The sequence below is a fragment of the Anolis carolinensis genome, chromosome 6 (genome assembly GCF_035594765.1).
Source record: "Anolis carolinensis isolate JA03-04 chromosome 6, rAnoCar3.1.pri, whole genome shotgun sequence".
NCBI classification, from domain to species: domain Eukaryota; kingdom Metazoa; phylum Chordata; class Lepidosauria; order Squamata; family Dactyloidae; genus Anolis; species Anolis carolinensis.
Window position 1 is genome coordinate 57,986,466 of NC_085846.1, and position 26,386 is coordinate 58,012,851.

The 26,386-nt window shown below is 39.6% G+C and overlaps 1 protein-coding gene, 1 long non-coding RNA gene and 1 pseudogene across 3 annotated transcripts in view; 2 read left to right on the forward strand and 1 right to left on the reverse strand.

Annotated features, from left to right (window-relative positions):
* Positions 1 to 87: 87 nt before the first annotated feature.
* Positions 88 to 16,197, reverse strand: LOC134292634 (uncharacterized). Its single transcript, XR_009999883.1, has 2 exons — positions 15,676 to 16,197; positions 88 to 1,238 (listed from the first exon to the last, which is right to left on the reverse strand). It is a non-coding gene; the product is annotated as an uncharacterized LOC134292634 (long non-coding RNA).
* Positions 5,494 to 5,611, forward strand: LOC134292821 (U6 spliceosomal RNA; annotated as a pseudogene).
* A 99-nt stretch (positions 16,198 to 16,296) lies between the features above and the next one.
* dpy19l1 (dpy-19 like C-mannosyltransferase 1) overlaps positions 16,297 to 26,386 on the forward strand; it is a 50,934-nt gene continuing 40,844 nt past the window's right edge. For both annotated transcript variants that reach the window (XM_008112840.3, XM_008112841.3), the window contains exons 1-3: positions 16,297 to 16,559; positions 23,408 to 23,476; positions 25,281 to 25,305. In XM_008112840.3, the coding sequence (XP_008111047.2) occupies positions 16,301 to 16,559; positions 23,408 to 23,476; positions 25,281 to 25,305 (353 nt within the window). In that variant the 5' untranslated portion in view covers positions 16,297 to 16,300. The remainder of the gene's footprint in view (positions 16,560 to 23,407; positions 23,477 to 25,280; positions 25,306 to 26,386) is intronic.

Here is a 26,386-nt window from a genome sequence, read left to right on the forward strand (position 1 = left end):
CACCAAAACATCATGTTTTACAACAAATCAATAGAAAAAGCAGTTCAATACATGGTAATGTTATGTAGGAATTACTATATTTGCAAATTTAGCACTAAACATTGAACAGGGATATAGGGCAGTGTGGACTTAGATAACCCAGATAGCCCTCAGTATTAAAAAAAAAAACCTCTAAAATCAGGACAATAAATAAAGAACAACACTCTGAAAACAGAAGAAATCCAGACAGTAAACAATCAGGGACAGCTAACTCCTCCCAAAAAAAGATTCTCCCAGGCAAGAAGAAGCCAGGCCTTGAAGCCACAGGGCCATTAAATGCTAATCAAGGTGATTAATTACAACATTCACACCTGCTTCAAAGAAAAGTTCTTTCTCCCACCCTGGACCTTCTACAGATATATAAACCCCACATACCTAGCTTCCAAGTTCCTACAGACCTCACAATCTCTGAAGGCCCCAAAGGTGGGCTTGCGTGGTGCGAAGGTGAGTCTGCGCTGGCCGGAAGGCCCAGCGCGGCCGCTGGAAGGCCCGAAAGAGAAGGAGGTGGAGAGTGGTGCCCTCCTCCCAGGACGATGGCGCCCCTGGGACGATGGCGCCACAGGCAAATGCCTATTTCGCCTTCTGGTTGGACCGCCTCTGCATCTATCCACCTATTTTGATAAAAGCACATGGAGATAACAAATGTCTGTGTGGGGGAGGGAAACGTTCCTAATCCAGTGTGAACCAGAATTGAAATAAATTTGGATGAGGGCCATCCCAAAATCTAGTTTGAGTCACATTGCTACTTTTGTGAAAACTACATACAACACACAAATTAGTTATTAGCAGGTTGATGCCAATATCCAAAAAATACCTGATAACACAGGTGACCAACTTGAGAGTCAGTGTCCCACTATTTTGTCCCAAGGACCTGCAGTAGTCCTCATCTAGAAATTGACTTCCCCACCTCAGCTGGGAAGAAACAGCTTCGTGTTAATCTCAGATTTCATTTTTTAAAGCCTTTAAGGGGAGTTTTGGGAGGTCCTTGGAGACGTTTCTAATACACAACCAGTTTTTAGATGTTTTTGATGAAAAATGTTTTGCCCACTCAAATTTGCATGTATATTATATTCATCTGTTTTTCTTGACTGTATTTCTTTGTGTTGCATTGGAAGACACTTGTACAGTTCTCCTATGTTTTCAGGACAGTACCGACCAGCCTCTCTGAAGTCCATTCATCCAGGAGAGAGAAGCAAGACCTGTAGAGTAGGAAGACAGGGTATTAGCGGTAAGGAAGTTAACATAAATCAGAAATTTGACTTGAAGGCCCACAATAATCACTCCTTACATTTTAGGTGCTAGTACAGTTATACAGAGCATGAGCATGGTGTAGAAGGTCATTTACCTGGCCCCCGCCCTCAGTTTTAGACTTAGGCTCGGCCAAAGTCTGAAATTACTTGAAGGCACACAACAACAATCCTACTTGACTATCTCATTGGTCAAAAGCAGGCCCACACTTCCCATTGAAATCCTGATAGGTTTATGTTGGTTAAAATTGTTTTTATTTTTAAATATTGTAATTGTTCTTTCATTTACTAATATTTTGCTATGGTAATAATATAATAGGAGGCAAAGTGTGTTAAAGCACTGAGCTGCTGAACCTTCAGACCGAAAGGTCGCAGGTTCAAATCCCGGGAGTGAAATGAGCACCCGCTGTTAGCTCCAGCTTCTGCCAACCTAGCAGTTCAAAAACATGTCAATGTGAGTAGATCAATAGGTACTGCTCCAGCGGGAAGGTAACGGCGCTCCATGCAGTCATGCCAGTGGCCACATGACCTTGGAGGTGTCTACGGACAACGCCGGCTCTTCGGCTTAGAAATGGAGATGAGCACCAACCCCCAGAGTCAGACATGACTGTACTTAACGTCAGGAGAAAACCTACCTAATAATATAATATATTGTGTATACATATAATATTGATACTAATATTATAATGTAATGCTATATAATAATAATACAATATAATAATATTAATTATATATTATTATTAAAAAATATTACAGTATAGCGGTATAGTACAATATAGTAATATATAATGCTAATATTGTGCTATGCTGATAATATAATATATTGTATGTACATACAACTTGTAAGCCGTTCTGAGAGAGGGTGGGGTATAAATGTAGTAAATAAATAAATAAATAAATAAATAATTGTTGTTGGGGGTTTTTTTGCACTACAAATAAGATGTGCAGTGTGCATAGGAATTTGTTTGTATTTTTTTTTCAAATGATAATTTGGCCCCACAATAGTCTGAGGGACCATGAACCGGCCCTCCACTTAAAAAGTTTGAGGACCCCTGGTGTAGTGCTTTGTGGACTCGACTCTGGAGACCAGGGTTTGACTCCCTGTTCAGCTATGAAAACCTTCTGATTGACCTTAGGGCAAGTCATACTCTCAGCTTCACCAGAAAGCAAATTCCCTTTGAACAGATCTTGCCAAGAAACCCTGTGATTGGGTTGCCAGAAGGCTAAAACAACTTGAAGGCGCTGGATTGCTGTGAGTTTTCCAGGCTATATGGCCATGTTCCAGAAGCATTCTCTCCTGACATTTCGTTCACATCTATGGCAGGCATCATCCGAGGTTGTGAGGTCTGTTGGAAACTAGGCAAGTGGGGTTTATATATCTGTGGAATAATGTCCAGGGTGGGAGAAAGAACTCTTGTCTGTTTGAGTCAAGTGTGAATGTTGCAATTGATCACCTTGATTAGCATTTGATGGCCTTGCAGCTTCAAAGTCTGGCTGATTCCTGCCTGGGGGAATCATTTGTTGGGAGGTGTTAGCTGGCCCTGATTTTTTTTTTGTCTGGAATTCCCGTTGTTCTTTTTTTACTGTCCTGATTTTAGAGTTTTTAATGCTGGTAGCCAGATTTTATGCATTTTCATGGTTTCCTCCTTTCTGTTGAAATTGTTCACATGCTTGTGAATTACAATGGCTTCTCTGTGTAGTCTGACATGTTGGTTGTGAGAGTGGTCCAGCATTTCTGTGTTCTCAAATAATATACTGTATCCAGGTTGGTTCATCAAGTGCTCTGCTATGGCTGACTTCTCTAGTTGAGTTAGTCTGCAGTGCCTTTCATGTTCCTTTGAGAACAACTTGAAGGCACACAACTATGCAATTTGAAACCTCACTAAACGGTTTTTAGGCACTAGAATAATTTCTTTGACTCAAACTTATACTGTTTTCTAAGATAAATGCAACAAAAGAGGAAAAGAAAAGAAAATGCAGGGTCATGGCAACAATTATCCCCATCTTTGGTGATCTCACACAGGCCCCTTCCACACTGCCCTGTATTCCAGGATCTGATCTGAGATTATCTGCTTTAAAGTGGATTATATGAATCTCTACTGCCAGATAATCTGGGATAAGAATCTGGGATCAGATTCTGGAATATAAAGGCCTCAGTAAGGGGAAGGGCCTCAGTAAGGGGAAAATGTTTGGAATTCTTCAATGTCATTTGGGCAAATGAAATATTTGCAAAAAGATCTGAAAACGTTAACAAAAACCTCTATAGTGGCTTTTCATTTTTCAATCAGGCAAGACTTTGGTTTGGTCTCGAGCTGAGGTGACAATGAAAACACACAGGTCAGGATTAAGTTTCTACCATGGGATAGAAACTTGCAGCACTTGGACTGTATTTTAAAAGGCCTATTCCATTTATTTGCTTTATTTCTATCCCACTTTTCCTTCCAAATAGGTTTTCAATTGGCTTTGTTTTAGCTACCTATGCAAATAAATTTTTTTTAAAATTCCACCTACAATAATCCAGGTCTTGAAGTTATTTATTTATTTATTATGTTTATTTATACTCCATTTTTTTCTCTACAAAGGAGACTCAGAGCAGATTATAGTTATTATAGCTACAACAATAATAAGAGTTGCTGTCAGCTTCTAGCATGACCTTCTAATTAAATCTTGGGTTTCAATTGTACTTTTTAAGATCTCTTCCATTTTTCTCTTGAAATACAAATAACTGATCTGGCACAAATAACTGATCTGGATTGTGTTTGAGAGGTTTAACCATCTTTTTTCCAATGTGTTTTCTTAAACTGAAAAACCTCTATTCTGCATGAAGTTTTAAAAAGAAAAAAAATAAGTAAAAGCCATAGGCATCAATTGAAGGTTTTGTTTTGTTTTTTTCATTTCTAACTCTTCTTTGACAAAAGGATGGATTTAAATTTTTTAAATGAGAAGAGAGTTTTAAATTTCCCACACTTTGTGTATACTGGATTCAATCCAAACAAAGGGTACAGAAACTTAGCATAAAGACCAAGGAATCTTTACCTACATCCTACACATTTAGCATAGAGTGTTATTTCAAACAGAAATCAACCTATCATACTATTCTCCTTCTGTTGGCAATGAATCCTTCAATCATTTGCATGTTACAATGGCCACAAATGCAACTGTTTGATGGTTGGGATAGGAAGGGTACATAGCTAGATGGTAAGTTGTACGTTGCTGTGGGAGGAACAAGTGGCACAAGTGATTTCTCCATATCTTTGAAAAAATTGAGTTTTAATTTGAATTTCAGCTCACTATAAATGATTGTATTGCTTTGTGATGAGCGGCTTTTATTAAAAATGGCCACAAGGTGGCATCACTGCATCACAACTAGTGCACCCTTTCCAGCAGAATGTCACATATTTTGAACAAATGAAAAAAATGACCGCTTAACAAGTTTATTGTAAGAATACAAGGACTAGCTTGGCAAATGAAACCAAAGGCCAATTTAACCCAGCATTCTGCTTCCAACAGGGCAAACATCCAGAGAAAGCAGTTGGCTAGAATAATCAGGATAGGAAGTTGTAAGGAGTGATGGGTTAGAAATGTTGTTCCCTTATAGGAATATCCCAACAAATGAAATGCTTGTGAAATACTGCAAAATATTTCTTACTTCCAAAATGAAAGACACGCGGTTGCTTTCATTTACTGCTGGAAATGGTGATTCAATGGTTCCAGAAGCCAATATTATGAAAAGTGTTATTTCACTTTTCTCCATAACACCCTAATTTTATAAATCTAGCACTTGTGCTCTTTTAGCAAACAAAAGCACTAAATTCTTCTGCTTTTACAGTAGAGTCTCGCTTATGTGACCTTCGCCTATCCAACACATTCCATCTTATCCGATGCTCTTATCAGACACCCCTTTTCCTCTAGCATTTCCCCTTCAATTAAAGTAGTGCTCCCCATTCCCAATAAGTGAAAAATGCAAGACAAGGAGGAGGAGGAGGGAAGGAGGGAAGGGGGAAAGGAGGCAGGGCCGGAAGTGTCCTCCCTCCTTCCCTCTGTGATTTCCACACTAGTTTGGGCTTTCTTCCTCGTTGGGGGCAAATAGATATTTATAGGCTGTCCCTGTGCTGGCCCTGTAGCTGTCATGGGCCCAAGGACTCTATGGCTTGGTCACAATCCTTCTGCATCAGGTCCGGATCCTTGTCTGGTAGGGAAGAAACTTGTCCTTCTGATGAAGGGGATGGCGGCACATATACTAAAATTGGAATGATACAGAGAAGATTAGCATGGCTCCTGTGCAAGGATGACACGCAAAAAACCTACTGATGCCTCAAATAATTTCATTAGGATCTATTTTCATTTTGAAATTTATCAATAGCTGCTGCATTTTCCACCCTCGGCTTATGCTCAAGTCAATAAGTTTCCCCAGTTGTTTGTGGTAAAATTAGGTGCCTCGGCTTGTATTAGGGTCAGCTTATACTTGAGTATATACGCTAAGTACATATTTCTTGTGTACTGCATGGTTACTTTGCACATTCAGTTGGTTACCTGCTGTTATTGTCAAGTAATCCTTTAGGACCCCTGAAATGATCTGGGAAATTTTTACCTCAAATACTTCTGTGTAGCTGAGCCTTCCTAGGAATTGTACTAAACAAATACTCATTAAAGTTTATGGGCAAATAAACAAAATGAATACAAGCTGAGCACCCTTTATCCAGAATTCCAAAATCTCAAATTGTCCACATGGATGACTCAGGGGATGATAGTGGCTTAAAGAGCTGGGGATGTTTACCCTGCAGAAGAGAAGTCTGAGAAAAGGCATGACAGCCATGTTTAAATATTTGAAAGGATGTTGTAAAGAAGAGGGAGCAGGCTTGTTTTCTGCTGCCCTGGAGACAAGGACTCAAAGCAATGAGTTCAAATGACAGGAAAGGAGATTCCACCTGAACATTAGGAAGACTTGCTTGACCATGTAAGCTGTTCAACAGTGGAATTCTCTGCCTTGGAGTGTGGTGGAAGGTCCTTCTTTGGAGGCTTTTAAACAAAGGCTGGATGGCCATCTGTCAGGAGTACTTCAATTGTGCTTTTCCTGCATGACGGGGGTTAGACTAAATAACTTTAGGATTCCATGACCTATAGGTAGGCAAAGGTTTCCCCTGGCATTAAGTCTAGTCGTGTTTGACTCTGGAATTTGGTGCTCATCTCCAATTCGAAGCCAAAGAGCCAGTGTTGTCCATAGACGCTTCCTAGGTCATGTGGCCAGCATGACTGCATGGAGTGCTGTTATCTTCCCGCCGGAGTGGTACCTATTGATCTACTTATATTTCCATGTTTTCAAACTGCTAGGTTCAGGCTATGTGTATAAGATATATATGAAGCACAACATTTATTTATTTCGTGTCAAAAGCATTACATAGGTAAGTTTAAAACTGATAAAATAAAGGAACAACAAGCCGCTTGTTTTAGACCAAAAACGGGCAACAGCAACTGCATTATCTGTAGCTTTTAAACAGTTCTTCCTCTGTGCATGAGGCAGGGCATTGTGGGCAAGCATACAGATGCTGAGTTGTTTGTTCTGCTCCACAGTAGCACAAGGTGGAGGATTCTTCTGGGTAATGCTATTTGTCTTTTTTATCTGCTCACTCCACTTTAGTCTGTACAGGGACTCCCAAGTTGCCCATTCTTGGTTTGCCCCTGGAGGAAGACCCTTGTGGGGGCCATACAGTTGGAATTGCTTGATTTTACTTCCTACAGTGATATACTTGCTGTTGCTGGAGGAACATTTAGAAGAGTGGTGGTTTTCATTAAACTTTTCCTTTATTTAAGACTACTGGGAGGAGGAAGCATAAAATAATTTCATGTTTGGATTTGGGTCCTATGGCTAAGATATCTCATTATGTACACATACAAATTCAGGTATTCAAAAATCCAATAAATGACAATAATAACTGAAAATCCAAAACACTTCTGTCCCCAAGTCTTTTGGATAACCAGTAACATCCTGCTTGCCAATGTTGACTTTCCCCCAAAGTTTGGGGGGCCCTGATCTTATGATACACACATGTGCACCATAGGATATTATCAGGATTACAGAGCTGTTTCTGTTGTACAAAAGGAACTGAATACCACATATAGGTGGGATACATTTCCTAGAATCCTTTTGACTACACAAGAAAAGGACAAAAAATAATGCATCTTTCAAACTGAACGGCTCCATGGTGTTATGGCTCTGACCTTTAACTGTGCAGTAACAGAAAAGCAGGACTAGATAGTTGATTATGTGGCTACTGGTGAGACTGAATATTCAGTTTGGTGGGTTGCTGGCCTACTTTGCTCACAATCAAACACTTATGTTATTTTCTCTACCTTTAAAATTCCTTGGTCTGGATGATGTGAGGATTTCTGTTTCCATTTGTGATTATATTTACTTGTAATAAATAAATACAAATGATTATCAGAATTCCAGATCAATTAATGGAGAGCAGATGTAATTTTATGTGTATGCTTTAGATTTTGAAGCAGCAAGTTCCGGGATGCCATTTATTCCATGCTTTTTAGTTCCTCTGTAACAACAAATCCTTCAGTCTTCCTACTGCGCAGCAGAATGTGCAGTACAAGTGACTCCCCAAAATGTTAATATGTATGGAGCTGTTAAGATTAAAAGTGGTTAAAAAAAGCTGGCTTATGTCTCTGTTAAATCCACTTGCAAAGAAATCTCTTATCACAAAACTCAAGACTGTTAAATCTAGTGCTAGATGCTTACAAAGCAAAAATCAGTTTTAATCTATTGACTTTCATAGATCTATGTGGATGCAAGGCCAGCTAAGGATACAGCCTTATTTTAGAACACAACCTCAAAAGGCAGCAAAAGTCATGTGATATTCTAAACAATTGATGGCTAGGCAGTTTGTTGATGCTGTTGTTTTTATTTATTTAACACCATCACCGTACACAAAGCTTTACAAGGAGAAAAAAACAAAACAGTTCCTTGCCTTGGGCTTACAATCTAATAAAGATATGACACAAAAGGAAAAGGGGATGACAGTGTAAGTCTAGCACATACTGGCTCTTTCCTTCTGAGGACATAGGAGTGGCAGTGTGCATCTGCTTCTGGGCTTAGCATGGTGGAGCTCTGCCTGCTTTTTCTTCTACCCTAAATTAAAATCAAGCAATTTAGAGCTGCCGTGGGCAGCAAGATCCACCTAATGGATACCAGAACCTGAGACACAAATACGAAGTCTGTTAGGCAGAGAGCGGCACCGGCACTCAGCCAGCCTGAGGGTCCGTGCTTTGGCAAGTGAAGAAGCCAATATTACCCCCCAAAAAATCTCACCAAGTTGAAGAAGAAGCCACCAAGTTATTTTGTTCAATCAACTGATTGTGATGCCAGCCTGCAATAAGTCTTAACATTAACATTTCTTTGGTGACTTATCCTGAACTTGGCTGACTAAAAGGTCAGCAGTCTGGGTTCGAATCCTGAGAGCAGGGTGAGTTCTCGCTGTTAGCCCCAACTTTTGCCAATTTAGCAGTTTGAAAACATGCAAATGTGAGTAGATCAGTAGGTACCCTTCCGCAGAAAGGTAACAGCACTCCATGCAGTCATGCCAGCCACATGACCTTGCAGGTATCCACAAACAACACCGGCTCTTTGGCTTAGAAATGCAGATGAGCACCAACCCCCAGAGTTGGACCGGACTAGACTTAATGTCAGGGAAAAACCTTTACCTTTACTACTGATGTTAGGGCAGTGACAGCTGGGATGGAGGAAGGGCCTTTCAAAGATAACAGTGTTTTATTTATAGCATTTTTAACAGGACAGAGAAAGCTGAGTTCCTACAGAACCCAAGTGGAAATAACTGAGATTGCAGAAGCATGCAAGGAAAAGCAAATTTCAGACCCTTTCTACACTGCCATACAAAATCCAAATTATCTTATTTGAACTGGATTATATGGCAGATAATCTAGTTCAAAGCAGATAATATATTTTATCTGCTCTGATAATCTGAATTATATGGCAGTGTAGAAGGGGCCTCAGTGACTCAAAAGTAAATAATTAAATGTACTGTTTTCTGAATGCTCCACATTTGCAGGTTTACCTTTTAAGGATTTAATTATTCACAGATTTGATTAAAATGTTCTCTCTAGGGCCCCTTCCACACAACGTTCCAAACGTTGGTTTCTAATACTCCCCTTAGTACAGTGGTTCTCAACCTGGGGTCCTCAGATGTTTTGGCCTTTAACTCCCAGAAGTCCTAACACTTTGTAAACTGGCTGGGATTTCTGGGAGTTGTAGGTTAAAACACCTGGGGACCCACAGGTTGAGAACCACTAGGTTGTGCTGGCTGAACTGCTGACCTGAAGGTTGCTAGTTTGAATCTCTAAGACGGGTTAAGTTCCCATCTGTCAGCTCTAGCTTGCTGGGTATGACAGAAGCCTCCCAGCTAACACATCTGGGCGTCCCCTGGGCAACATCTTTGTAGACAGCCAATTCTCTCACACTACAAGTGACTTGCAGTATGTTTTCAAGTCACTTCTGATATGATAAAAAGCGGGCAAAGATTATGGGTTTTCCAACTCAGAAAAAACAACATGGAGAGGGTCACATGTGGCTCACCTGCAGAAATGAAACTGGGGAGTCTTTCTAATTAGGACAAATCTATTCTACACTGTAGAAATAATACAGTTTGACAGCACTTTAATTGCCATGGCTCAATACTATGGAATCACATGTGTTATAGTTTTACAATGCCTTGAGCCTCCTCTGCCAAAGAGTGGTGGTGCCCTGTCAAACTACAAATCTGAGATTTCCTACCCCTTTTCTAACGAGTTTCAACATGGTATATTGACCATCATGGCATCTCTCCTTTATCAACATTTTCATTGAGGTAGTTACCACATTTCCAGAATATATATCTGCTTTATTATTTTTTTTTATTTTTGTCCAAGTGTGAGTCATTTTACATTTGCCATTTTATTCATTGTTTTCCCAGTTTGGGAGACTAATTTGCAATCTGTCTTTGTTCTAACAACCCTAATGATTTTGCATTATCAGCAAACCTGATTCAGAGTTTTTAAAATACTGGTAGCCAGATTTTGTTCATTTTCATTGTGGTCTCCTTTCTGTTGAAATTGTTCACATACTTGTGGATTTCAATGGATTCTCTGTGTACTCTGACATGGTGTTGTTAGAGTGGTCCAGGACTCTGACAACCACCTAAAATCTAAAATCAGGACAGTAAATAAAGAACAACACTCAGATAACAGAGGAATTCCAGACATGAAACAATCAGGGCCAGTTAACACCTCTCAACAAAGGATTTCCCCAAGCAGCCAGGCTTCGAAGCTGCAAGGCCATTTAATGCTAATCAAGGTGGCCAATTGCACCATTCACACTTGCCTCAAACAGACAAGAGTTCTTTCTCCCACCTGGACATTGCACAGATGTATAAACCCAACTTGCCTGATTTCCAGCAGAACTCACAACCTCCGAGGATGCCTGCCATAGATGTGGATGAAACGTCAGGAGAGAATGCTTCTGGAACATGGCCATACAGCCCGGAAAACTCACAGCAACCCACTGTTCAGAACAGTTTTAAAAAGACAGTTGGAAGTGGACAGTTATAAAAGAGAGTTGTACAGAGCTGTATAGTGTTAAAGAGACTGATAAAGATTGAAAGTTAAAGACACAAACTGATATGTTTTAAAGTTTAAACTAACAAGAAATGAATGAACGAGACTTTATTTCTATCCCGTCCTATCTCCCCAGTGGGGACTCAGAGCAGCTTACAACATATATAGAGGCAAACATTCAATGCCGTATAAAAATACAAAAAATATAAACCAAAATATAAAACCCAATTTACATTTACACAAGCAACAAAGACAACCAGACAATTGAATACAGACCAACAAATTCACATTATAACCATTTCAGATTTAACAGATTTTTAAAATGTAGAGTTTAAAAGATTAAACGCATTTAATATGCAAACATTAAAACAGAACAAAACAAAAACAGAGGTAAAAAAATCACAGTTGAAAACCGTCAAAGTATATTAAAAGTGCTTCCCTAAAACCAGTTCCCCTTTTGATGCAACAGAGAAGGGGAAGGTCTAACTTTCCAGACCAGAGCTTGCTATCTTTTGGCCAACTTTACAGCTGGAAAGCCCCAAAGACCTTGGAAGCATCACCACCTGATCTTCTTGCTATGCAGGGCTAAGCTTGGCTCCTCCTTGGATGGGGAACTATGGGCAATGTGCCTGTATTTTTAATGCATGAAGTTGTGAGTAAAACAAACATGTTATTTTAAAAGAAGACAACTTGAATTTTTGTCTACTGAGAGCATGAAATAGAAACAAGTGATTTATGAAGAGAGATGTTTTGAATACTAAAACAATATATTGTCGAAGGCTTTCATGGCCGGATTCACAGGGTTGTTGTGAGTTTTCCGGGCTGTATGGCCATGTTTCAGAAGCATTCTCTCTTGACATTTCTCCCACATCTGTGGCAGGCATCCTCAGAGGTTGTGAGGTACCTACCACAGATGTGGGCAAAACGTCAGGAGAAAATGCTTCTGGAACATGGCCATACAGCCCGGAGAACTCACAACAACCCCACTAAAACACTTTTGAAGAATTGCTAAATAAATATGTACACATGGGTACCATTTCTTTTCTTTTTTTTCTCCATGATTTTTCTTTTATTTGAAAGAGAATCAGATAAGCACATAGTGAACAACTGCATGTGTCTTTAGTTTTTATGCAGTCTTTTCAAAGCTAGGTACCATTTCTTTTCTTAACAGATATAAAAACTATGGTTTTCCCAATTGGTCATAATCAAATAGTTTATTTATTTATTTCCATCATTTCTATCACGCGAAGGGACTCAGGGCGGCTTACAAAACTGGCAGAATTTGATGCCAGTGCACAACAATACAAAAGAATAAAAACATAAGCAATTAAATACAGATTTTAAAAAATACAAAATACTTGAGCCATTCATCCACAAAAACCTTGTACATAAACCGTAGTCCAGACCGAGTCGAATCCAACAAAACCTATTCTTTGAATGCTTGCTCACATAGCCAGGTCTTCACTTTCTTTCTAAAACTCAAAAGGGATGGAGCCTGCCGGATGTCATTAGGGAGGGAGTTCCACAGCTGAGGAGCCACCACTGAAAAGGCCCTGTCTCTCGTCCCCACCAGCCGCACCTGTGAGGCTGGTGGGACTGAGAGCAGGGCCTCCCCTGAAGATCTTAAATTATGTGGTAGGTCATAGTGGGAGACATGTTCGGACAAGTAAGCTGGGCTGGAACCGTTTACAGCTTTATAGGCTAAAGCCAGCACTTTGAATCATGCTCGGTAGCTAATCGGCAGCCAGTGGAGCTGACGTAACAGAGGAGTAGTGCGTGCCCTGTACGCCGCTCTGGTTAACAACCCGGCTGCCTCCCGTTGAACTAATTGAGGCTTCCAAACAGTCTTCAAAGGCAGCCCTACGTAGAGTGCGTCTTGTAATCGGGATGTAACAAGAGCATGGACCACCGTGGCCAAGTCCGGCTACTCAAGGCAAGGGCGCAGCTGGCGTATAAGTTTTAGCTGTGCGAAAGCTCCCCTAGCCACCGCTGAGACCTGGGGCTCCAGGCTCAACGATGAGTCTAGGATCACCCCCAGACTGCAAACCTGCGCCTTCAGGGGGAGTGTGACCTCGTCCAATACAGGCTGTAACCTTATACCAGGGGTCCCCAAACTAAGGCCCGGGGGCCAGATGCGGCCCTCGAAGGTCATTTACCTGGCTCCTGTCCTAAACTTTAGACTTAGGGTTGACCTAAGTCTACCTGGTCTTTGGAGGTCATTTTGCTTACCTATGGTCTTATGAGATCGTCTAGATCAGGGGTCCCCAAACTAAGGCCCGGGGGCCACATGCGGCCCATCAAAGCCATTTATCCGGCCCCCCGTGGCGGCAGCTCCCTCCTCCTCCGCTGAGGAAGGTGCGTGCGGCATGAAGGAGAAGGAGGGAAAGACGCGTACCTTTCCCACCTCCTCCCTCGCCTGGTGCGTGCCTTCCAAAGCTTTGGTTGTTTATAATGGTATTTTAATTATTATTTAATTAATTATTAATTATTAAGGGGTGCTTTGCTAGTGCTTTTGGTGCACTAAAGCAGAAGGGGGTAGGACTAAATGGCCTAAGCGGTCTCTTCCAACCCTCTTTATTATTATTATTATTATTATTATTATTATTATTGACACAAAGACACAGTATGACACAGCAAACGAGATAAATATGCTGGATTTTGTATCACAAAATCAAAAGTCGAAGACTTCCCAAGTGTTTAGGACTGTGTGATGTATTATTATTATTATTATTATTATTATTATTATTATTATTATTATTATTATATTTTATTATGACACAGCAAACCAGATAGATATGCTGGATTTCATGTTTTATTATTATTATTATTATTATTATTATTATTATTATTATTATTATTATTATTAACAACATTGAGGCTGGGTGGCCATCTGTCAGGGGTGCTTTGCTTGTGCTTTTGAAGCACAAAGGCAGAAGGGGGTTGGACTAAATGGCTCAAGGGGTCTCTTCCAACCCCCTTTTATTATTATTATTATTATTAACAGCATTGAGGCTGGGTGGCCATCTGTCAGGACTAAGTGGCCCAAGGGGTCTCTCCCAACCCTCTTTATTATTTTTTATTATGCTTATGATTATTATTAAGATTGAGGCTGTATTTGTTCCTGTTTTGTTTTTTTTAAATTCAAAATAAGGTATGTGCAGTGTGCATAGGAATTTGTTTATAGTTTGTTTTTGTTTTTTAAAAAAAACTATAGCCCGGCCCTCCAACGGTCTGAGGGACCGTGAACTAGCCCGTTTAAAAAGTTTGGGGACCCCTGGTCTAGATGGTCTTTGAAGGTCTCTTTGCTTAGCTACAGCCTTATGAGACTATTTAGATGGCTTTTGGAGGTCACTTTCCTTGTGGTCCTATGAGATTGTCTAGATGGCCTTTGGGGGCCCCTTTCCTTATCTATGGTCTTATGAAACCGTCTAGATCAGGGGTCCCCAAACTAAGGCCCGGGGGCCGGATGCGGCCCTCCAAGGTCATTGACCTGGCCCCCGTCCTCAGTTTTAGACTTAGGCTTGCCCAAAGTCCGAAATGACTTGAAGGCACAACAACAACAATCCTACTTAACTTGACTATCTCAATGGCCAGAAGCAGGCCCACACTTCCCATTGAAATTCTGATAGGTTTACACAGTATATTGGTTAAAATTGTTTTTATTTTTAAATATTGTATTGTTCTTTAATTTACTAATACTGTGCAATCCTAATAATATAATATATTGTATATACATATAATATTGATAATATTATAATGTAATACGATATAATATTTATTTATTTATTACAGTATTTCTACCCCGCCCTTCTCACCCAGCATGGGACTCAGGGCAGCTAATAATAATAATAATACAACGTAATAATATTGTATAATGTAATGATATAAACTATATTATATATCACATGTATTATTACTAATAATATTACGGTATAGTGGTATAGTACAATATAGTAATATCTAATGCTAATATTGTGCTTTGCTAATAATATAATATATTGTTTGTACATACAACTTTTAAGCCACTCTGAGTCCCCTTCAGGGTGATAGAGGGTTGGGTATAAATGTAGTAAATAATAAATAAATAAATAAATGTTGTTGGGTTTTTTTATTTTGCACTACAAATAAGACGTGCATAGGAATTTGTATTTTTTTTAATGGTAATTTGGCCCCTCAACAATCTGAGGGGCCATGAACTGGCCCTCCACTTAAAAAGTTTGAGGACCCCTGGTCTAGATGGCCTTTGGAGGTCTCTTTGCTTACCTATGGTCTTATGAGATCGTCTAGATCAGGGGTCCCCAAACTAAGGCCCATGGGCCGGATGCGGCCCTCCAAGGTGATTTACCTGGCCTCTGTCCTAAACTTTAGACTTAGGGCTGACCTAAGTCTGAAATGACTTGAAGGCATACAACAACAACAATCTTAATTTTGGACTATTTCATCATAGTCCAGCCCCCCTAACAGGCTGAGGGACTGTGAATCGGCCCTCCACTTAAAATGTTTGAGGACCCCTGCCCTATACCCTGTTCGGCCTTCTGACTGACCAGGAGGACCTCTGTCTTCTCTGGATTCAGTTTCAATTTGTTGGCCCTCATCCAGTCCAACACAGCTGCCAAGGTTCAGGACCTGGACAGCCTCCTTAGTGACAGGTGGAAAGGAGTGACAGAGTTGGACATCATTTGCATAGAGATGACACCGCACTCCGAAACTCCTGATGGAGCCTCCGGTGGCCTAGGGGATTAAAGCCTTGTGACTTGAAGGTTGGGTTGCTGACCTGAAGGCTGCCAGGTTCGAATCCCACCCGGGGAGAGCGCGGATGAGCTCCCTCTATCAGCTCCAGCTCCATGAGAGAAGCCTCCCACAAGGATGGTAAAAACATCAAAACATCCGGGCGTCCCCTGGGCAACGTCCTGGCAGACGGCCAATTCTCTCACTCCAGAAGCAACTCGACACGGAAAAAAAAATCTCTCCTGATCTGATCCTAACAGGTCATAATACTTCATTTGGTTATATGACCAGTGATTATCCAATAGGCAATAGGCTAACATCTCTAACAGGATCATGCCCATTCAATAGGCTATGATCCTAACAGGTCACAATCCTCCAATAGTTCTCTAGTGGGCATGCAGCCCACTTTCCCCTCACAAATTAAGAGGCGGGACTAGAGAGGGGAGAAATAGGAGAAGGCCCCTTCCTTAATGATAGGCAGGCAGCTGAGTCCGGAAGGAATGCAAGGGGTAGCAGCGTTTATGCTTTCTCCATTGCGCATGCGCATCCAAGCTGAGCGAGCCGAGTTGCTTGCTCGCTGGCTTCCCCCTCCCCTCTCTCGCGACTGTTAACTGGCCCCAACAGCCAGTCGGTCCCTGAGGGGAGGCTCCTCCAAGGCCTAGCCGGGGAAGATGGTCCACACCCGGCGCAGCCGAGGCAGAGGGCTGCCGCCTTCCTGCTCGCCCCCGCCCCCGACTCCCTCCCGGGGCGGCGCTCCGCTTTCCCCGCCCCTTTCTCCTCAGAAAGAGGTGCAGCAGTCGCTGGGGAGGCAGCTCCCCGGCGGGGCCTCGGTCATGGCGAAAGGCGGCAGGAAGGTGGCCAAGCCGGACGCCCAGAGGCAGGAGAAGCATCCCTGCGCCCCGGCCTGGGAGTTCCGCGCGTGGCTTCACGGTGAGAGGAAAAGGGAGGGGGGAAGGGAGGGGGGAAGGGCGCGCGCCGAGGTCCCTCCAACTTCCTCCCATTTATTTCATTTCCTTATTTATTTATATCCCGCTTTATCGCTCCATACCGAAAATCAAAGCGGCTCACAGTCAAAAACATTGCAACTTCAAATATGCAAATATACAATAATAAAACCGTGCATCAGTGTATATTATTATATATTATCAGCAGTCATTATATTTAAGATATGAGTATTATTATGTTACAATCTTATTACTATATATGATTATATTGCATTATTATTAGTATGATATTGTATTACATTATAATATTATTGCCAATACAGTAGAGTCTCGCTTATCCAACATAAACGGGCCGGCAAAACGTTGGATAAGTGAATATGTTGGATAATAAGGAGAGATTAAGGAAAAGCCTATTAAACATCAAATTAGGTTATGATTTTACAAATTAAGCACCAAAACATCATATTATACAACAAATTTGACAGAAAAAGTAGTTCAATACGCAGTAATGCTATGTAGTAATTACTGTATTTACAAATGTAGCATCAAAATAATAATAATAATAACTTTATTTTTATACCCCGCCCCATCTCCCCGGAGGGACTCGGAGCGGCTTACATAGGGACAAAGCCCGGCATATACAACAATAAAACAGTGAAGCGAATATTTCAGCAATAAAACCATCATAAAAAACAAAATATCACGATATATTGAAAACATTGACTACAAAAATGCGTTGGATAATCCAGACTGTTGGATAAGCAAGTGTTGGATAAGTAAGACTCTACTGTATTATATGTATATACAACCTATTATGAGCATCACACAATATTAGTATTATAACTATATTGTGTGGCATATGTCATTTTTATTTTCTTCTTCCAAATAGATTCCCAATCTTGTCCTTCACATCAGATAGCAAAATACCCTTGGCCAGCCCAGGATATCCAGTTTTATCTTAGGATCTAACTACAAATTGTTATCTTTTGTCTACCATGTTTCATTTCTTCCCTATTTGAATGTTACTGATAGCTAGTTACTTCTTTTTTTTCAATTCATTTTTTTATTAAAACTTATACATTCTTAAACATATTTGCAATACAAAGTTATGTATATCATAGCTCCTAGGGTATTTTCACTCTCTAACTATATTACATACTTATATTAATTTACCTTTTGTTACCCTTCACCTAGTGCTATCCCTTCACCCCAGACCAGCCAATTACAATATTTATTTCCAAAATTCCATTGTTTCTTTTACAGATTTCCCCCCCTTTCCTTCTACGTATACAAACTCTATACATTTTTTCCCATATCTTCCCAAAATCATCCTTTTTTAATAACCCTCTTTTAATTTTAATATTACATGCCAATTTATCATTTATCGCAATATCCCAAATCTCCTTATACCATTCTTCCAATTGGCACTCCTCTCTTCCTTTCCATTTTTTGGCTATTAAAATCTTGCTGCTGTTACCAAGTTGGCGATTAATTCCTTTAACTCTTTTGATATTTGAATATTATCCATAAATGACAACAGTGCTATTTCAGGCGTTCCTATTATTTCTGTTTTGGTGATTCCCTTTATTTCTTTAAAAACGTTCTCCCAAAATTTTTGAACATATTTACAGGACCACCACATATGTATATATGTACCGATTTCCTGACAGCCCCTCCAGCACTGCTTAGAGTATTTCTTATCAATTTGATTTAATCTAATTGGTGTGAGGTACCATCTCCAAACCACTTTATAATAATTCTCTTTTATTCTTATACACATGTTTTTTAATATACACTTATTCCACATTTCTTTCCAGATTTGAGGGTGTATTTCCTTATTGCAATCTAACTCCCACATTTCTTTAAGGTGATCCTGCTCCTGCTCTTTATTAGCAATTTGTAAATATCACTTGTTATACCTTTAGTTCTTACTATATTGTACTACCGGTAAACCACTGTACTGCAATATAGTAGAGTCTCACTTATCCAACACTCGCTTATCCAACGTTCTGGATTATCCAAGCCATTTTTGTAGTCAATGTTTTCAATACATCGTGATATTTTGGTGCTAAATTCGTAAATACAGTAATTACTACATAGCATTATTTCGCATTGAACTACTTTTTCTGTCAAATTTGTTGTATAACATGATGTTTGGGTGCTTAATTTGTAAAATTATAACCTAATTTGATGTTTAATAGGCTTTTCCTTAATCCCTCCTTATTATCCAACATATTTGCTTATCCAAAGTTCTGCCGGCCCATTTATGTTGGATAAGTGAAACTCTACTGTATTATTAGTAGTATTACATTACATGCAATATATAACATACCATTATTATATTATTATATTGTATTATATTGTATTCCATTATAATATTAATATTATTATACGTATATATATGGGCCCCCTGGTGGCACAGTGTGTTAAAGCGCTGAGCTGCTGAACTTGCGGACCAAAAAGTCCCAGGTTCAAATGCCTGGAGCGGAATGAGTGCCCGCTGTTAGCCCCAGCTCCTGCCAACCTAGCAGTTCGAAAACATGCAAATGTGAGTAGATCAATAGGTACCGCTCCGGCGGGAAGGTAATGGCACTCCATGCAGTCATGCTGGCCACATGACCTTGGAGGTGGCTATGGACAACGCCGGCTCTTCGGCTTAGAAATGGAGATGAGCACCAACCCCCAGAGTCGGTCACGACTCTGGGGGTTCTTAACATCAGAGGAAAACCTTTACCTCTATATGTATATATAATATTAGGTTTTCCCCTGACATTTAGTCTAATCTTGTCCAACTCTGGGGGTTGGTGCTCATCTCCGTTTCTTAAGTCGAAGAGCCAGCATTGTCTATAGGCACCTCCAAGGTCATGTGGCCAGCATGACTTCATGGAGCTGCATTACCTCCAACTGGAGGGGTACCTATTGATCTACTCACATTTATATGTTTTCGAACTGCGAGGTTGGCAGAAGCTGGAGCTAATGCTGGAGCTCACCCTTTTCCCCGGACAACCTTTCGGTCAGCAGGTTCAGCAACTCAACGGTTTAACCCACTGCGGGCTAATAATGTAATAGCATAGCACAATATTAGTATTATAGATTGTGATATTGTATTATACCACGATACTATAATATTTTTTGTAGTAATACATGTAATATATAATATACAATTATTATCTATATATATAAAAGAGTGATGGCATTAGGGCAGCGGACAAAACAACAAAACTACAGGCCCCCCAACCTCGAAATTTGACAACACAACCCATCATCCACGGCTCTAGGTTGATACAACAAAAAGAAAAGAAAAATAAAGTCCTAATTAGAGGGAGAGGAATAATTGTTTTTATCCAATTGCTGCCAGTTAGAAGTCTAAGCTCCGCCCACTTGGTCTCCTAGCAACCGACTCAGCCCAGGGGACAGGCAGAGTTAGACTTCACTTAGGCCTCTTCCACAAATTATCTAAAGCCCCAGCTTCTGCCAACCCAGAAGTTCGAATACATGCAAATGAGAGTAGATGAATAGGTACTGCTCTGGCGGGAAGGTAACTGCGCTCCATGCAGTCATGCTGGCCACATGACCTTGGAGGAGTCTACGGACAACGGCTTAGACATGGAGATGAGCACCAACCCCCAGACACAACTGGACTTAATGTCAGGGGAAAATCTTTACCCTTTACCTTAACTACCACCAATTCCTCAATACTTTATTTCCCATACCACCAAACTTCGGGCACAGCTAGTATTATTATATATTATATTGTACTAAATCATAAATTGTAGTGTATATATTATATTACATTATTAATATTATATATTATATATATTAGTATTACAGTAGAGTCTCGCTTATCCAACCTTCGCTTATCCAATGTTCTGTATTATCCAACACAGTCTGCCTTTTAAATGATTTCAATATATTGCAATATTAGTGATAAATCCATAAATACAGTAATTACGACATAACATTACTGTGCATTGAACTGCTTTTTCTGTCAGTTTTTTTGTAAAACATTGTTTTGGTGCTTAATTTGTAAAATCATAACATTTGATGTTTAATAGGCTTTTGCTTAATCCTTCCTTATTATCCAACATTTTCACTTATCCAAAGGTCTGCCGGCCCGTTTATGTTGGATAAGCGAGAGACTACTGTATTATATTACAATGCTATTATTTCTATTTATAATTATATTGTAAATATTGATGGGCTCCTGAGTTTTTTTTAATTCTCTCAGAAGCGTCTTGAGAACATACTGCAAGTCGCTTCTGGTATGAGAGAACTGACCGTCTACAGAGATATTGCTCAGAGGACACCGGGATATGTTACCATCCTGCTGGGAGGCTTCTCTCATGTCCCCACAAGCTTACCTGCAGTAGACATGATGGAGCTGTGTTTTCTTGGCTGCCCCTTCTTCACTCTGTGGCCCCATTTGGAAGCCCATTCTCCCTTCCTTTGATGGTGTCAGAAGCTCTTGGCTTCTCCCCTCTTGCCACCCACCCAGATAATGTGGGATTTTATTTAGCTATGTGGAAGTGGCCCTGCTCTCAGATCCCGGGTATTTTGTCCTACCTATTAAACCTACAACTTGCTGCTGTCTGGAAGCACCTTGGGTTCAAATTACAGGAAAGGATATTCCGCCTGAACTTTAGGAAGAACTTCCTGACTATACCAGCTGTTCAAAAGTGGAACTCTCTGCCTCAGAGTGTGGCGGAAGCTCCTTCCTTGGAAACTTTTAAACAGAGGCTGAGGCCCCTTCCACACAGCTGAATAAAATCCCACATTATCTGCTTTGAACTGGAATATATGGCAGTGCAGACTCAGGTCTCTTCCTCACACCAGAATAAAATCCTATATTATCTGCTTTGAACTGGAATATATGACAGTGTGGATTCAGATAACCCAGGTCCAAGCAGATATTGTGGGATTTTCTGCCTTGATATTCTGTGTTATATGGCTGTGTGGAAGGGCCCTCAGATAACTCGGTTCAAAGCAGATATTGTGGGATTTTCTGCTTTGATATTCTGTGTTATATGACTATGGAACGGTCCCCAGATGCCTCAGTAGCCTATAAACCTGCAAAGGATAAATGGATGTGTCTGTGCGAGCTCTTTTGCCTGCCGCTTGCCTTCTTGCTACTTCCTTCCTGCTTTTTGTCACGAAATCAAGCTCCTCTTGGCATCCTTTTCTCATTTGCAAGTGAATAGAAGCATCAGGATATTATCCACAGGGGAGAAGAAATCAAACCAAGCAGGCGGAATGATTGTTAGCTCAGCCCGCTCACAAAAAGCACAGAAAGCAGTGACCACGGTGATCGGGCTCTCCTTCCATGGATTGCATCTACACTGACTAAACTGCATTAGATGGCAATACAGGCCCATTCCAAACAGCTGAATAAAATCCCACATTATCTGCTTTGAACTCAGTTGTATGGTAATGTGAACTCAGATAACCAGTTCAAAGCAGATATTGTAGGATTTTCTGCCTTGGTATTTTGAGTTATATGGCTGTGCAGAAAGGCCTGTGGCTCATTCCCCCAGTTGTTTATTTTTTCCACCTTGTACTGTTTGCCCAGTTCTCTCAACAACATTTGGGATGTTATCAAAAGTGCAAGATGAATTTCTGTTCTCAATAATAGAATTTCCCTCTTCCACATAACTCTAGTTAAAGCCTTCAGAATCAGATTCGTGAGCCTCATAATAAAAAGTGTTCCTGCCAACTATTGTAAAGTGTATTCCATCCCTTGCCAGAAGTCCATCTTCATGAAATCGCAGATCTTGGTCCAAGAAACTTTTTTTTTTCCATCTGTGAAACCAGTTCATCTCCACGATTCTTCTGTCCCTTTCTGGCCCATGCCCTCCAACGAATTGGCTACCTGGGCATCAAGGACCTTTAGCTTCCTCCTCAAAATCTCATAATCACTACAGGATCCTTGTAGTGTCATTGGTTCCCACATTGATCAAAAGGAAGGGGTAATGGTCAGTGGGCCATTGAATGGTATGTTGAATGGTCTACTGTTCTCCGGGTATGCTATACTACTGTATATCTTCAATTGTAAGACGCTGTCAATTTATGTATGTATTTATTTACTATGTTTTATACCCTGCCCTTCTTACCACGAAGGGGACTCAGAGCTGCTTACAATAGGCAACAATTCAATGCTGCACAGACATACATACAAATGAAGTAAACATATATATTATGTTTACTTCATAAACATAATATATATTGTAAAATTCACCCTAATTACAGAACTACCAAAATATATAAGATATACCTGCAATACTAAGACGCATCCATTTTTAGGGATGTTTATATCAGAAAAAATGTGTCTTAGAATTGAAGAAATAAAGTAAATAGGGCTTCAAATTTATGTGCAGTGTGCATACTGCAGTGGTATATACTCTCAGATGTAAACATGCATAAGTTGATCTTCACATGTCAGAAACATATTGTATAGAGCTTAAAGTATTTTAAATTTTACAGCTAGGTTATGATACTATATTTCTTTGAATCAAGATTTTAGTTTATGTATTTATCCACAATATTTATTTTTGTACTGAAATTATGAACATATGTTTTCATGCATGAATTAAATAAAATGGTATTCATTATAACAGAATTTAGACTGTGCATGCTGTAATTCAACATTGTTATTTGATGGCTTTAGTCCTGTATTCACTGCATACAACCAAGAAGTATTTGCAAGTGCTTTGTGACTATAGTTACTGTTATTCTCTCTGAATATTTTTTCAAGCACATTTTGGACTATAACTTTGTAGCTTTGTAAGAAAATGAGCAGTAAAAAATCTAATGAAGTTACTTTTTTAATTTAAAAAACAGGCACTCTGAAGGAAATGGCAGTATTCGTTGCAAGAGCAGATAGGAAAATATGGATTACGCTTATACTGGGTGAGAAGATATATGTGTTTAAACTTCTACTTGTTTAACAGGGCTCTCCTACTTATGCTTACTCAGAAGTAAGTCTTACTCAGACTTCTTATCAGATTGATGCATATACAATTACAACTTAAATCTTGGATATTGTACTGTTAATTGCATGAAGAAGACTGCTTGGGGGTATAATGTTAAGTAAATATATGAGTTCTTATAAACAACTATAAAATTAATATTAACATAATATAAATAAAATTTCAGAACTTAAACTTTTTATGATTATTAATTAATAAATGCTATTAAAATGATATATTTGCTTTTTATATTCCTAGCTATTAACATAAATTCTGTACATTTATATAATCAGTCTTATGTAGAATTTTAAGTAAGGAATTTATATCAGGGTTGTTTTGGAATAAAAGTAAGATTTCAAGATGGTTTCAAAACTGCTGCTTGCCTCAAATTTTTAGACACATAGTGGTCACTACTTCATATGCTTTCTTTGTTTGTATTGCAGGAGTATATCCAGACAGTAGCATTTAAATCTTTCTGTTGATTTTGTGCATGGGTGACTCTATCTCTTTTGAACATGCTACATAGCAGAGGTTGCATTAATAGCATACTGAAAGGATGGAAATTTTGTGGTCTTCCATATATTTTGGGACTGTGTTTCACAATCATCTATGCTGGCAGTTCAGTAGCATTTGGAGGGCCATATAATTCCTGTCATGTCTTTGAAAGATGTCTGCTTAAGTCCAGTTACTGGTTCTAGCTAGAGGAGTTTTATTTAACCAATAAAACTTACTGTGTATTCTTGTGTATATGTCGATACCATCTATCAGTCAAGGGTAAGTTTTGAATTATGGATTTTGACAAAACCCATGGATAAGTTGAGGGTCATTCTGTGGAAAAGGAGAGTGCCATCAACACCTCACAGGGTCAGTTGCCCTTGGCCACCACTGCCATTTTCCTGTCCAGATATTCAAAAAAGCCTTTCACCACTCTACTCAAAGAAGGGTTGTTTCCTTTTTTATTATAAAAATTAAGGTACAGTATAAACTCATACCAAAAAGAACTACCCGCTTCTCTAAGTAGGGTGGGAAATAGTGAGAACTTAGCCCATCCTGGAAAAAAATCTAAAAGCAGCACCAATTTCCTCTATTTTGATGGCACGCCATCTAAGGGAAGCCACTGCTGTCATTTTCCCACCCAGGTTTTTGAAAAAGGTCTGAAGCAGTGTCAAAGTGGAGATTAGAAAACGTCAGTATTCTTTTATGTTCTCCCAGAAACGACGAAGCTTTTGCCTTTTGCTGTTTACTCAAGAGACGGAGATAGTTCTTTTTTAAAACAAGAATTAAGGTGTATTATCTTCCCTCTCATTTGTATATAAGCTTTTTTGGGTCAATTTTTTGATTAAAATTTCTAGACTTGTATATACAATACATATGTATTGATTTACCATATGTTCACAGATTCACTGAATCTACCTACTCTTGTTAAAAGTAACAACTGAATTTAGACCATCTGTGTTTGCAACACATTTCAGTATTAGTATTATGCATGTTCCACTTTTACAGTGTAGTACACAGGAACTAACCGAGTGTATAAAAAGTCACCTTTTTGTAACACCCTCATGCTACTATTTGAGGAGCTAATATGTGAATAATTGCACTTAGGTATCAGATACAATTTCAGTCATGAGAAAGTTTTGTATGGTGTAGTCAGAATAGTAGTTATGGTTATTAGGAGTATCTTGTTTATGGAGCCTTTGTGAAGTGGGCAAGTGATTGAATATATGTATCTTTTATTTTTGAAACAGCTGCTGTTGCAGGAATCCTTCACTGGTAAGTTTATTTCTAGTAGAGAGCCATAGCAGGCAGCTTTGTCTACAGTTGTTATCTTCCTGTGACCTATTTCTTTCTTAAAATATTTATTGCTTGTACTATACCATGACATCTTAGACAGAACTCAAGTAGTGTAAAATCAATTAAAACTGTTACATTTATTATATAAAAAATATATAATTTAAACAGACGAAAATATACTAACAATTTAATAATTTTAAAACTGCTCAAAATTTTAAAATGGTTACATTCTGGTGAACAATAATTTACTCCCTAAAAGCTTTCATAAAAAGCCATATTTCAACTTTAACAGAAATGGAACCAACATTGGTGACCATTTGAAATCTATGTCGAGGGCATAAATAGGGCCTCTCCCATGTTCATCTGCATTGTATTGTTCCTGCTGAAAACTCAGAGGAGTGCTGGCAGCTAGACATAGAGGGAGTAACACATAGGGGGAGGCAGCCATACACAAAGCGAAACAATTCCTCAGATAGTGAAGCCCCAACTTTATGGCTTTGAATATCATTATCAGCATCTTGAATGTATTGACATCATAGCTCCTTTAAGACCAGTGATAGATAATTTCGATTACAGTGTTCAGAACAATAGCAACACTGCTATGCTAAAGACTTTAGTGAAGCACTAGCAGCAACTTCTTTACTCTTGAAAGCCATGTGAATTAATTGCAGGACAAGGCATAAGCTCCCATCTCTCACATATTTTTTTCCACACATACTAATACAAATATGAAGACAGAGAGCCTTACCCTTTCATCATTAGGCTAGGTGGGCAAGTGAATGGATGCTGGTGGATGGCCAGATGCATGAGTTCAATAGCAGTAGCATTGTCTATACGTAGACAGAGAAACAGACAGTCCTGCCCCATATGTGGATATGTGTAAGCACACTCACCCTCATCCCCCATCATCGCATACAGGGCTGAAGGTTTTTAGCCTGCTTCTCTGAATATATTTTGATCTTGTTGCGCCCTCCCTTTTTATGGACAACTGGTGACAAGTTGTTTTCAGTGCTAGACAAGTAGTCATTGGGATGAGGAAGTTTAAAATGTAGTTGGGGAA